The sequence below is a fragment of the Phyllostomus hastatus genome, unplaced genomic scaffold, assembly GCF_019186645.2.
Source record: "Phyllostomus hastatus isolate PE091 unplaced genomic scaffold, TTU_PhHast_1.1 phas_contig_64, whole genome shotgun sequence".
In the NCBI taxonomy this organism is placed as follows: domain Eukaryota; kingdom Metazoa; phylum Chordata; class Mammalia; order Chiroptera; family Phyllostomidae; genus Phyllostomus; species Phyllostomus hastatus.
In genome coordinates, this window is record NW_025333928.1 from 8,280,831 (window position 1) to 8,294,676 (window position 13,846).

General features: G+C 41.1%; 1 protein-coding gene across 2 annotated transcripts in view; it reads right to left on the bottom strand.

Annotated features, from left to right (window-relative positions):
• The window catches only part of ITGAM (integrin subunit alpha M), a 63,281-nt gene that overhangs the window by 3,286 nt on the left and 46,149 nt on the right, over positions 1-13,846 (bottom strand). Inside the window, exons 13-24 of one of the 2 annotated variants that reach the window (XM_045848965.1) lie at positions 8,606-8,746; positions 8,301-8,510; positions 5,784-5,914; positions 5,529-5,692; positions 3,570-3,724; positions 3,343-3,474; positions 3,137-3,210; positions 2,763-2,904; positions 2,545-2,667; positions 1,678-1,757; positions 696-779; positions 328-403 (exon numbers count right to left, since the gene is read on the bottom strand). In XM_045848965.1, coding sequence (XP_045704921.1) covers positions 328-403; positions 696-779; positions 1,678-1,757; positions 2,545-2,667; positions 2,763-2,904; positions 3,137-3,210; positions 3,343-3,474; positions 3,570-3,724; positions 5,529-5,692; positions 5,784-5,914; positions 8,301-8,510; positions 8,606-8,746 — 1,512 coding nt within the window. The remainder of the gene's footprint in view (positions 1-327; positions 404-695; positions 780-1,677; positions 1,758-2,544; positions 2,668-2,762; positions 2,905-3,136; positions 3,211-3,342; positions 3,475-3,569; positions 3,725-5,528; positions 5,693-5,783; positions 5,915-8,300; positions 8,511-8,605; positions 8,747-13,846) is intronic. The other variant, XM_045848966.1, reaches the window with a different exon arrangement.

Here is a 13,846-nt window from a genome sequence, read left to right on the forward strand (position 1 = left end):
TATTGGGTATTATAAGTAACCTGGAGATAGTTTAAAGTATATAGGCAGATGTGCATGGGTAATATATAAATACTCTACAATACCATTGTATCTCAGGGACTTGAGCATTCAGATTTTGGTAATAAGGGGAGAGTCCTGGAACTAATCCCCCCTGGATACCAGGGCTTGACTGTATGCACATATGTATGTACCTGCTTGTGTGCTTTGTGTGTGTATAGAGAGTAAGCCTGGAACAGAACCTAGCACACAACAGGCATCTGATGCATGCTTCCCATTAATTTCTGCATTCTAGCACATTAGTTTCCTTTCCTGGCCTCAACTCCCCACCTGATACTGATGCTTTATAATATGGCTGGTCTTCTCTGAAGCTGTGAAGTTGAGATATTTGGTGGAGTCCTCACGGCTGGAGGTAGAAAGAAGAAGGGGCAGGAGATGACAGAACATCAGGAGTGTTCTGGAAGAGGGGTCTCAGGCTAAGTGTATAAGGGAATAAACAGACACATGAGTAATGCAGCCCTGAGAGGATGTGAGCAGGATGGTATGCAGGGGGCAATGTGTGTGCCAGTTTAGGCCACACACAAACACACACACACACATACCCATGCACATATACCCTCAGGCACATACAGGCACACATGTGCACAGACTCACACACATATACACCATGGGCCATGTCCAGCCCAAAAAGCCAGCACCTGATGACCACCATGTAGACAGTGTATTTCACAGGCAGCTCCAGCTGGAATTCAGTTTTGTTGGTCCTCGGCATGTTGTTCTCACTGAAGGGAAACATAGAGCTCTTTCCTTCTCCCTCTCCTCCTCCCTCCACCTCAAATCAACCACCAGGTTCTGTTCTTCATGAATCCTAACTACCACTATTTTCTACTCACTGCCTCCACCTAGTCCAGGCCCATCCCCACTCACCTGGATGTCTGTGGTGCCTTCTTCTCACTGGTCCCTGAAAACTGCCCCCACCCCAAACCCCAGCACTCCTGGAGAGTGATCTTTCTACCATGCAAATGTGATCATGTTACTCTCTGGTTAAACTGCAAATCTCCCAGGGGGGCAGGGAGGTGGGCTGGGCTGGGAGTAAAAGACAGAAAACTGTACTTGAACAACAATTAAAAATTTTTTTTAAACTGCAAATTTCCTAATAGGACCCATCAGTCAGTTTATGACACTGACAATATCTCACCAACTCCTTAAATCCTACATCATGTGCTCAGGCCACACTTAAACACAGTCTGATCTTTCCAGTCTCCATGCTTTGGTTGGTCCACTCACTCTTCCTTCACTCTGTCTTCATGCCTACCCTCAATGTATGCCTTTATTTGGATAACCCACAGCCTAAACATATCTTCTTTGGGAATCTTCTCCGAACACCAAGATCTCAAAAATCAGTACATAGTTTATTTCATGCTGCATTGTAATTGCCAGCTTTCCTGTCTTCCTGCCATGAAATTATAACCTCTGTGAGGGCAGTAACCATGGCTGTCTTGTCCACCCATGCCCCACAAGCACTGGGCACAATGCCTGGCACATGTGAGTGTTCATTCAGTGTTTATTGAATTAATGAGCCAAAGGAAGAACCAGTGGGGAGAGTGCAGTTGTTCACCCTGGGCAAAGGGTTGTGACTGCAAAGTGGAGGATACCTGTGGGAGGCCAAGCACAGCGTACCTGCTAACATTGGCCTTGAGAAGTAGTCTGTGTCCAAGTGAAGCATGAGAGTCCACATCCAATGTGATATTAAAAGTGACCTGGAGTTGGAGAAAAGAGAGACTAACAAGAATAGGAGAGAAGAAACAACCCAAATATTCATTGACTGAAGAATGAATAAATAAAATGTGGTGCATCCATAAAACAGAATATTACTCAGCAGTAAAAAGGAATGAAGTTCTACAATATGGATGAACCTTGAAAACAGGATGCAGAATGAAAAGCCCAACACAAAGAACCACACACATAAATATGATTCTATTTATGTGAAATATTCAGAATAGGTGACTCTAGAGACAGAAAATAGGTTTGTGGTTGCCTAGGGCTGGGAGAAATAGGAGGACTGTGGCTAATAGCAAAGGGGAGCAGGATCATTTCTTGGGGTAAGAAAATATTCTAAAATTGATCATGGTAATGGATGTACAACTCTGTGAACAACCTAAGAACCACTGAATTTGTATACTTTAAATGGGTGGGCTGTGTAGTATGTGAATTATATTTCAATAAAGCTCTTTCTCAAAAAAAAAAAAAAAGAAACTCTGCCCTGGCTGGTGTGGCTCAGTGGACTGAGCACTGCCCTGTAAACCAAAGGGTCACCAGTTCAATTCCCAGTCAGGGCACATGCCTGGGTTGCTGGCTAGGTCCCCAGTAGGGAGCGCATGAGAGGCCACCACACATTAATGTTTCTCTCCCTCTCTTTCTCCCTCCCTTCCCCTCTGTCTAAAAATGAATCAATAAAATATTTTTTAAGAAAGGAAACTCTACTTAAAAGAAGAGAAGAACTCAGAAGACAAAGGAGAAAAGGTGAGGAAGAATCCTCAGTCTGACCTCTGAGTTGCCTGGGAAGAGGGGGTGGTTTATGCTGCAGGTGCTGCTATGCAAGGTCTCAGGCCCTTTGGTGGAGGGGGAAGACTCGCAGGTCACACGCCAGGATCGCCGTGAGTGCTGGTTCTGGAAGGCAAGGGAGGCAAAGGTGAGGATGTCGACCACCAGCCATGGAGACCAAGAAGGCAAAGTCAGATGGAGCCTGAGAAGAATTTAGCTACCTGGATCCCTGACACTGTCCGATAGGACAAGCCAGGTGGGTAGAAGAAGGAGACCTCAGTCCTATAGGAGTCCTCGCCTTGGTTTCTCACAGTCAGCATCACAGTGAAGTCCTGGGAACCACCCACCATCAGGGTGTCCAGGCTGTAGGGAGAACAAGCCAGGATATGAGGTGAGAACTTCCTTGTGAGAAGTCTGCTCTGGTGGAAAGGAGGCATAGACACTTAGAGAGAGAAGACAGTGGATGGAGCAGACACACAAATGTCTCCAAAGCAGCTGCTCTGTGCCATGTTGGGATCCTTCAGGGGCCAGGAGAATACCAGGGCACCGGGTCTTGGTGTAGGCTTGGAGGTAGCAATGAGGAAAAGACACTCACTTCTTTAAACTGAAGGTGACGCTGAGGTCATCCTGACAGACACTGTCATTGCCACAATTCTTCTCAAAGGGAAACTGCAAAAAATAGAATATGATAAAACGTTAATGAAAAGAGATAATAAAATGATGTGAAATGAAACAATAAAATATAAAATGAGTTTCAACAGTTTTGGCCTCTGGTCCCATCCATGGCCCTGCAAGACTCACCAAGGCTGTGAAGAGTCTCTGGGCATCCACAGCCAGAATTGGCCGGAGGTTCCCGAAAGAGGACAAGGGCTGCCCCACCAGAGAGAAGTTGAGGCGCAGGATAATGGGGGTCACTGAGTCCTCTACACATTCCTGAGAAATAGTAGTGTTTTGTGGGGTCTACCTTCTCAGCTCCCAAGCGCACCCCATACTTGGAGAACCCAGGAGTGTGGCTACTCCCCGCTCACCGGTAACTGTAGCTTCAGTGTCTCACATTTCTGATCCAGCCTCAAGTCCTGCGTCTTTCTGCGTGTGCTGTTCTTTGTCTCATCAAAAATGGCTCGAGGATGTTGGCGACTTGGGTCCAGAGCCAGGTCATATGTGACAGTGCTCTGGATCTCTCCTGAAAGGGCAGGGCATCACAGTGGTGAGAAGCTTGGCTTTGGAGTCAGGCAGGCAGGAGTTTGAAGCCCAGCTCATCTGCCCACAGTTGTACAACTTTGGGCAGCTAAGACCTCTCTGAGTCTCAATTTTTGAATTGGGGGCAATAACTGTACTTTCACAGTGGTGAAAACAAAATGAGAATGGTGTCTATGAAGCACTTAGCACACTGCCACATAGTAAGTGCTCAATAAATGGTAGCTATTCTGTTCCATATTGGAAAATTAAATCCCAGAAAAAAATAAATAATTATTCTGGCTGCTTTTAACTTTTTTTCTTTGTCTTTGGTCTTCAGCAGTTTGTACTTTGGTGTAGTACAATGTAGAATGTGTGTACAACAGTGTAATATACCATGGTACAGTTTCCTGTATATTTATCCTGCTTTGATATGGTAGAGAATCTTGATGTCTTCCATCAGTTTTAGAAAATTGTTCACCATTATTTCTTTAAATGTTGCTTCTTTCTTATTCTCTCCCTCTCTCTCTCTCTTCCTTTGGAAATTCCACTAACAAGTTTATTAGATTTTTCACCATGTCCCATACGCCTCTAATGGTTCCTTTCTATTGCTTTCATCTTTTGCTCTCTGTATATTAATCTGGATGTTTTCAATTGCTTCACCTTCCAGTTCACTAGTTCTCTGTTCCACTTCTAATTTGCTATTATAACAGTTTATTGAAATCTTAATTTTTTTAGTGTGTTTTTCAGTGCCAGAGTCTCCATTTGACTCTATTTTATGAATTTCAAGTCTTTTCTGAATTTCTCCATCATTTCCTTTTTTCCTTTTTTTAATTTTAATTGTTGTTCAAGTACAATTTTCTGCCTTTTACCCCCATCCCAGCCCACCCCCTACCCCCTTTTTCTTAAAGACATTAATTGGAGTTATTTATAAAATTCCTACTTGATAACTCTAATTTATGAAGCACCTGTGAGTCTTTTTTTTTATTGTCTATTGTTTCTCCTGGTTGCTGGACTCATTGGACATTGTCCCAATAGAAAGGCTAAGTTGCTGACAAAGGCCCCTCCCAAATCTCTGTTCCCCCAGCAATAGGCAGCTGCTGAATTTCTGCTCAACTCTTTAGCTCTACAGTTGCCATCTTCAACTGTTCCTTAGAGATTGGCTTGCATATGTATAGCTTAGGAGTCAGCCAATGCCTTGAAAGAAATTTCTATGTAAATCTGGGAGTTCTTTCTCAGCAATCCTCTACACAACAGACTTTGCTCTCAATCTCTATTCAGGCTGGCTGTCCCAAATTCTGGCTACTGTCTCCTCAGCCCAGTAAAATTACTACTAGAAACCTACTTTTATGACCTCCTCCTATTTCTCTCTAGTAGCACCAGTACTATTCCTCTACCCCAAGAACAATGTCACTCCTTAAAAGTAGAAACAAAGGAAGAAGGCAAGTTCATTGTGATAAAATGCATGTCTGAATGCTTTGTGAATTTGTGTTTAGCTTCATCAACGCCAACTCCTCTTTAAATGAGTTCTCAGTTTAAAAAAAGGCCCCAGTTAATTCATAGGTATGGGGCCCTTGGTGATCTGGAGAACTGAAGAGAATAAGGGAGTGTCACATGCTTACTTGTTCAATGGGGTTTGCTGGGCCTCCCCACCTAGGAGGGGAATCAGCTGCTTACTCCAGCCAAGCTTCAAGAAGGCTGTTAGAGCCAGTGAGCACTTTGTTCTGAGCTACCAAAAATGCTGAGAAAGCTGGGCTACCTATTAATTTCCCCAGTCATTTAACCTGTTGAGATTTACCCACCAGGCTCACCTTGTCTCAACCGGTCCTGTGTGCTCTTGAGGACATGGAGGCAGACTCTGACCTCCCCAGCATTCTGGCCTCTCACCACATGTTCCTGACACTCAAACACATTCCTCACCAGTTCCCTGGGTGTGAAGACCATGGTCACATGAACTTTCAGCACAGGTTGGGACCTATAGAGACACCAAAGGGCCATCAGGGGTCTTCAGACAGTGAAGATGCTCCTTAAAGGGAAGATAACCTAGTATGCTCAGAGATTCTCACCTGAGCAGGAGTGCATGTCCCTGGGCCCCTACAGCCAGGTCTACCAATCCATCCATTGTGAGGTCCTGGCCCCCACTCAGTGACTGACCAAAATACTGGAGCATGGGGGACAGCTGGGAGCCTATAATTCTCTGGGAGTAGAAAAGAGGAGGGGAGAAAGGGAATGGGAAAGAAAAGGAAATGTGTAACTCAGTTGCCCAGGGTGACTCAAGGAGAGACTGTCTGGGCTCCAGTCGAGTCTCATTTCCTACAGTTTCTCAAGGGATTAGGGCAAGTATTCAGCATTGGCCACAGTCTTGAGATAGCCAAAGTTTCCATTAATTACCTGGGTTTTTGAGGGAAAACAAATAGTCTACAGAAAAGAAGTAGCATAGCATAAGCATGCAGTTTGACTCAGCTGAATCTCATTTATATGGTCAGGATAGTGCAAACACTGAATATTGATCTAACCCAAAATTATCACTTAAATATTAGGAATAGGGGGAAAGGGGGAAGGCATGTGAACATGTGTCAAAGGGGTCTGAAAGGATTCAGTCCTCACCTCCCATGGAGAGAAGTCAATGCTAAAACAAAAATTAAAATGCAACAAAAAATCATGTCAAGCATGGAGAATCATTGAAAGTGGCTTCCTCAAGATAAGTGGAAATAAAGACGAAACCATAGTGTAGGTATGGAAATCATTGTTTTCCATAATCAGCCTTTAAGAACAATTTTGACTCTCTAGTCTATGTGGAAGAGTAACACTGAAAGAATAACAGCAAAATAAAAAGAAATTTGGTTTTTTTTTCATGTACTTAATGCCACTGAACTACATACTTTAAAATAGTTAAGATGGTGAATTGTATATCATATATATTTTACCATGATTTTTAAAGTGATCTTGTCAATTAAAAGGAAGCATGGGATACTGGAAATTCACTATATCTAATTTTAAGTGGTGCTTATTTGGGGTCACAGATATGTAAAAGTTCATCACTTAAGATTTGTGTGTTTACAGCATGTACATCATAACTCAAATTTTTTGAGAAAAAAATTATTGTATTCTGTTGGCATGAAGTTTTGTTTTGAAATTATGTATAATGTGGAAATTGGGAAAGCCACAGTCTATTTACTTGTCCAAACACTGAGCACCCCCTTCCAGCACCAATCATAGGGGAAAAAAGTGAAAAATGCAAACAATAGAACAACAGGATAACATGAATCCTTTTTGCATTTGTTTTTAATTCTAAAGTCTGCAAGGGATGTGTGCATGTGTGTGTGTGTGCATTCAGACACACAAACTATCCTCCTCCTAACCTTGTTTTCCTTTGTAGGGTAAGTTATGGTACAGATAAGGGGAAGTGGGGCTTTCACTGTTCACTCTAGATTTATAAATTTACACAAGTATGTAAAGCTTTTGTAATAAAAATAAAGTAAAACCAGAGCCTTCAAACTCCATTTACACAGAAAAGCAACAGACACCAAAGAAAAGAGGCATAATTATAATATACAATTGTGAAAAGAGGCTCCATAGGTAAGGCAGTTGCTTAGCCTTGACTACAACTAACGAGCCTGTAAAAATTACTGGGGCCTACCTAGTTCTAGCACAGGCAAATCTAATCTGTGGTAGAAAATAATCAGGATAATAGTTTCTTCTGGAATGAAGTGGGTCAAAATATGGGAAGGGGCAAGAGGGAACTTTCTGAAGTGATAATGATGTTCTGTATCTTGATAGGAGAGTGAGTTGCTACAGGTGTATGCATTTGTCAAAAATCATTGAATGGCTAAAGATTTGTGCATTTCCTGTTCATAAATTTTATCTTAAAAATAACACTAAGCAAATACTGAATTCCAGTTAACCGTGGACATGCTGAAATATTTGCAGATGAAGTGGACTGATGTTGCAACTTACTTTGAAATGCATTAAAAATAAGATGGACTGTATAAAAGAATGGATATGTGATCAAGTAAATCTAGGAAAATGTTCACTGTAGATTCTAGGTTGTAAATATATGGATATTTGCTGTTCAATTCTTTCAACTTTGCTTGTAAATTTGAAAGTTTTCTAAATTTCCTGAGAGAGGACCCTGTGTGACTGCACAAGTCACAACCCCATGAAGTATGTAGTCCTTGTAGGGTGACCACCTATAAGGGTTTCCTGAGATGGGGGACTTTCAGTCTAAAACCAGGACAGATGTAGGCAAACCAGGACTACCGGTTACCTTACCAAGACTAAGATTCAGAAAAAAAGAAATGCCAAATCCCTATACTTCTAGCTTGCCATTTATCACCCCTACACCTAATCTCCTCATCTGTATACTGCAGATATTGGTGCCCCTACGCACCTCCTGCAGTTGTGGTAAGAATTAATCTAGAGTTGAGGAGTTTTTGAGGTTTATGTGAAGTGTGTTACTATTTTTGAAGGTTCTGAAAGGAGTAATGGGAGAACGAATCTGGCAGCTGTGGGAACATTGAATTAGAAAGGGGCAGATGGGTAAAGAGGTTACTGTCATGACAGGGACAGTGATGGGGTCTTACCTGGCTGTAGGAGAGGCTGATGCCCAGTCCTGAGGTCCCATGAAACAGGTAGACAGCTCCCTGGTTCTCCTGTTCTCCCGGGGCCCCGATGGCCACATCTGCCAGCTTGTCCCCATTCACGTCCCCCAGCACAGTCAGGGCTGTCCCGAAGCGACCCCAGGGGTGGCCCTGCTCCCCACGGAGAATGCCCTCACACTGCCACCTAGCTCTCTGCAGAACAAAACCAATGCAACCCCTCAACCTGGGAAACCCCTCCACCCCACATCCAGCCCCACCCAGCCCAGGTCTGGTCATCAGCCACTCACCCCCCGGGGTAAGGGGCACACAGACACCTGGCCCCCCCGGGTCGGCTCATAGTAATGGGGAGCCCCGATGAGGACCAGGTCTGAGCTGCCATCTCTGTCCACATCCACGGAGCACAGGGAGGCCCCAAAGTAGGAGCCAATCTGAAAGAGATGAGGCCAGGATCACATACCTCTTCCCAACTAAAACAGAGTGTGGGAGTTTTCTCCCTGTGAAGAAAATGATGCCTGCTGGGGAAAGCCCTTTGTAGCAGATGTGATCCTCTATATGATTCATGATAAAATCTCATTTGAATGTGCTGACAGAGAGAGGAGCATATTATAGATCTGACGGGCAGTGAGTGAGGATTTTACCCCAAATGGTGTTGCAGGAAGATTATTATGATAGCAAAGAAGAGCCTGGCTGGTGTAGCTCTGTGGATTGAGTGCGGGCTGTGAACCAAAGGGTCACCGATTCAATTCCCAGTCAGCGCACATGCCTGGGTTGCAGACCACGTCCCCAGTAGGGGGCGCATGAGAGGCAACCGCAAATTGGTGTTTCTCTCCCTCTCTTTCTCCCTCCCTTCCCCTCTCTTTACAAATAAATAAAACCTTTAAAAAATATAGCAAAGAAGAAGTTGGATTGGAAACTACAGACAGAAAAGCCTTGGAAGAGCAGACAGGGTATCTTTTCAATACATTGGAAGCCTTTGGGTGAGGGGGCGGGTAAAAATCAAAGTTGGCAGTCTGGCTAATAAGGAATCAACTGACTTGGATTAAAAATAACTATTACTGCAGAAATATTATTGTGTGATATTGAAAAATAATGTCTACCTTTTAACAGAACTTCAAATATGTGTTAAAAAACAAAACTATGTTCAATGTCCATATGTAGAATTTGCCCACAGGATTCATGAATTTAGTCATTCATTCATTCATTCATTCATTCATCATTCAAGGATTTGGAGACAGAGCCTTCCAGGTGCTCAGTGCAGCAGGGTAGAGCAGAGGGAATAGTTACAGATAAACAGGGAGATGTATGTTTACAGCAAATTCAAACTGGGGCAAGATCTAGGAATGAAAACTGCAGGGGATGTCAAGACATGGCTCACTGCAGTCTGACTTCTGCCCCACACAGCATTGAGAGAGGCCTCACTGACAGGCCAACAAGAGTGTTTAAGCATCATCCCAAAGTCAATAGGATATTTTTGTTTTTAGGTCAGGTTTATTGGAGTATAATTTACTTAACAATAAAATTCAGTATTCTGCCCCGGTTGGTATGGCTCAATGGATTGAGTGCTGCCCTGAGAACCAAGGGGTTGCCAGTTCGATTCCCAGTCAGGGCACATGCCTGGGTTGCAGGCCAGGTCCCCAGTGAGGGGCATGTGAGAGGCAAACACACATTGATGCTTCTCTCCCTCTCTTTCTCCCTCTCTTCCCCTCTGTCTAAAAATAAATAAATATATAAAATATTTTTTAAAATCTAGTATTCTTAGTGTAGTTTTATGAGTTTTGACAAAACACATAGTCATGTAACCACCACCATGGCCAAGATATAGAATAATTTCATCACCCAAAAATATTCTCTCATGCTTCACTGTAATCAACCTCTTCCTTCAATCACCAGCCCATGGAAACCACTGATCTGTTTTCCATCCCTATAGTTTTGTCTTTTCCATTACATTATATAAACGGAATTATAGAATATGTAGCTTTTTGGGTCTGGCTTGTTTCACTAGAATAATGCATTTAGGATTCATACATCTTGCCCTGACCAGTGTGGTTCAGTTGTTTGGGCTTCATTCAGCAAAAGGCTGCCAGTTTGATTCTTGGTCAGGGCATAGGCCTGGGTTGCAGATTTGGCCCCAGGTCGGGGAGTATGCAGGAGGGAGCCGATTAATGTTTCTCTCTCACATTGTTGTTTCTCTCCTTCTCTTTCTCCCTCCCTTCTCCTCTGTCTAAAAATAAATAAATAAATAAAATCATTTAAAAAATTATTTTCAAAATAATTCATCCATGTTGTGGTATGTATCAGTAATCTATTCCTTTTTATTTCTGGTTAGTATTCCATTGTTATTTACCACAGTTTGTTTAGCCATTCCCCAATTGAGTGACACTGGAGTTGCTTCTAGTTTTAGGTGATTATGAATAGAGCCACTAGAAACACTCACACACAGGTTTTCATGTAAACATCTGTTCTTATTTCTCCTAGGTAAATAATAAATACCTAAGAGAAGGATTCCTGGTATGGTAACTGTATACCATACTATATTGAACTTTATAAGATGTTGACAGACTCTTTTCCAAAATAGGCATGCCATTGTCCATTCTAAGCAATGTTTGAGAGCTTCAGTTCCTACATGTCCTTGGCAGTACTTGATATTGCCAGTTTATTTTTTTATGTCAACTATTCTAATAAATGTGCAGTAGTATCTTACTGCAGTTTTAATGGAATCTCCTTAATGATTAATAGCATGGAACATGTGTTCATGTGATTTTCTGCCATCCATATATCTTTTTCAGTGAGGTATCTGTTCAAATGTTTTGCTTATTTTTTAGATTGCTTATTGTTGAATTTTAAGAGTCCTTTATATATTCGAGATAGGTCCTTTCTCAGATATGTAATAAAAAGAAGGAAATTTACAAATATTTTCTTCATCTGTTCATCCTCTTAATAGTACCTTTCACAGAGCAAAATCTTTTCATTTTCATGAAGTCTTATTTATCAATTTTATTCTTTATAGACCATGTTTATAGTGTTATATGTAAGAATGCTTTGTATAACACAAGGTCATGAATATTTCCTACTATGTTTTCTTCCACAAGTATTGTAGTTTTATTTTTTTTTCAAGTGAGAGTTAAGGTTTATTTCTTTTTTTTTAGTCTTTTTAATTGTTTATGCTATTACAGCTGTCCCAATTTTTCCCTTTGCCCCCCTCCCCTAGCCCACCCCTACATTCCTACAGTCAATCCCCACACTGTTTTTCATGTTCATGGGACATGCATATATGTCCTTTGCCTAATCCCATCACCTTCTTTTTTTTTTTTTAAGAATTGTTGCAGTAACCACAAGTTTCTGCTCTTTTTTTATTTTTAAATAGGAATTTATTAAAGAATTTATTTATTTACTTTTAGAGAGGGAAGGGAGGGAGAAAGAGAGAGAGAGAGAGAAACATCAATGTGCGGCTGCTGGGGGCCATGGCCTGCAACCCAGGCATGTGCCCTGACTGGGAATTGAACCTGTGATGCTTTGGTTCCCAGCCCGTGCTCAATCCACTGAGCTATGCCAGCCAGGGCCCATCACCTTCTTTCAACCAGTTCCCAGCAACCCACTCCCCTCCTAGAGCCATCATTCTGTTCCAAGTTTCTGTACCTCTGATCTATTTTGCTTGTTCATTTATTTTGTTCATTAGATTCCAGTTATATGTGAGGGTATATGGTCTTTCACTAACTGGCTTATTTCACTTAGCATTTAGTCTACAGTTCCATCCATGCTATTATAAAAGGTAGAATTCTTACTTGAACAATGATTAAAATAAAAAAATAGGAAAAAAAGGTAGAATTCTTTCTTTTTTACTGCTGCGTAGTATTCTATTGTGTAAATGTACCATAATTTTTTAATCCACTCATCTACTGATGGGTATTTAGGCTGTTTCCAAATCTTTGCTATTGTAAATAATGCTGCTATGAACACAGGGGTGCATATGTTCTTTTGAATTGGTGTTTCAGAATTTTTGAGGCATATTCCCAGAAGTGGAATTGCTGGGTCAAAAGGCAGTTCCATTTTTAATTTCATGAGGAAACTCCATACTATTTTCCAGAGTGGCTGCACCAGTATGCATTCCCACCAACAGTGGACTAGGGTTCCCTGTTCTCCACATCCTTGCCAGCACTTATTATTTGTTGATTTATTTATGATGGCCATTCTGACTGATGTGAAGTGGTATCTCATTGTGGTTTTAATTTGCATCTATCTGATGGCTAGTGATGCTTAGCATCCTTTCATATGTCTATGGGCCCTCTGTATGTTCTCCTTGGAGAAGTGCCTGTTTAGGTCCATTGCCAATATTTGTTCTAGATCTGTGAAATATGTCATTGGTATCTTGATAAGAGTTGCATTGAATCTATAGATTGCTTTGGGTCATATGGACATTTTAATGATGTTAATTCTTCCAGTCCATGAACACAGTATATGTTTTAACTTTTTTTGTGTCTTCCTCAACTTCTTTCTTCAGTGTCCTATAGTTTTCTGAATACAAGTCTTTTACCTCCTTGGTTAAAGATATTCCTAGGTACATCATTTTTTTTGTGTTGCAATAGTAAATAGGATTGTTTTCTTAGTTTCTTTTTCTGATAGTTCATTATTGATGTATAGATATGTCATCAATTTCTAAGTATTGATTTTGAATCTTGCTACTTTATTAAGTTCATTTCTTAGGTCTAGTAATTTTTTGGTGGAACCTACAGGGTTTTCAATGTACAATATCATGTCATCTGCAAATAATGTCAGTTTTACTTCCTCCTTCCCAATTTGAATGCCTTTCACTTTTTCTGGTCTAATCACTATTAGGACTTCTAGTATTATGCTGAATAAGAGTGATGAAAACAGACATCCCTGTCTTGTTCCTGATCTTAGAGGAAATGCTTTTAGGTTTGCACACTGAGTATGATGTTGGCTGTTGGTTTTTTGTATATGTCCTTTATTATGTTGAGGTTTGACTCCTCTATTCCCACTTTGCTTAGAGTTTTTATCATAAATAGGTGCTGGGTTTTATCTAATGCTTTTCCCACATTTATTGATATGATCACATGATTTTTATCTTGCATTTTGTTTATACATTCACACTTATTGATTTGTGAATATGGTACCAACCTTGCATCATCACAGTAAGTCCCACTTGATCATGGTGTTACAATTTTTTAAAATGTATTGCTGGATCTGTTTTGCTAGTATTTTGTTGAGGATTTTATCATCAATGTTCATCAGGGATACCGACCTATTGTTTTATTTCTTTATTTTGTCTTTACCTGGTTTTGGAATTAGGATAACATAGGCTTCATAAAAAGAGCTTGGAAGGCCTCTCCTCTTTTTGAATTTTTTGGAATAGTTTGAAAAGTATAGGTGTCAGTTCTTTGAGTGATTGGTAAAATTCACCTGTGAAGCCATCTGATCCAGGACTTTGGTTTGCTGTGAATTTTTTTATTACTGCTTCAATTTCATTAGTTGTTATAAACTTATTCAGTTGCTCTGCTTCTTCCTGATTC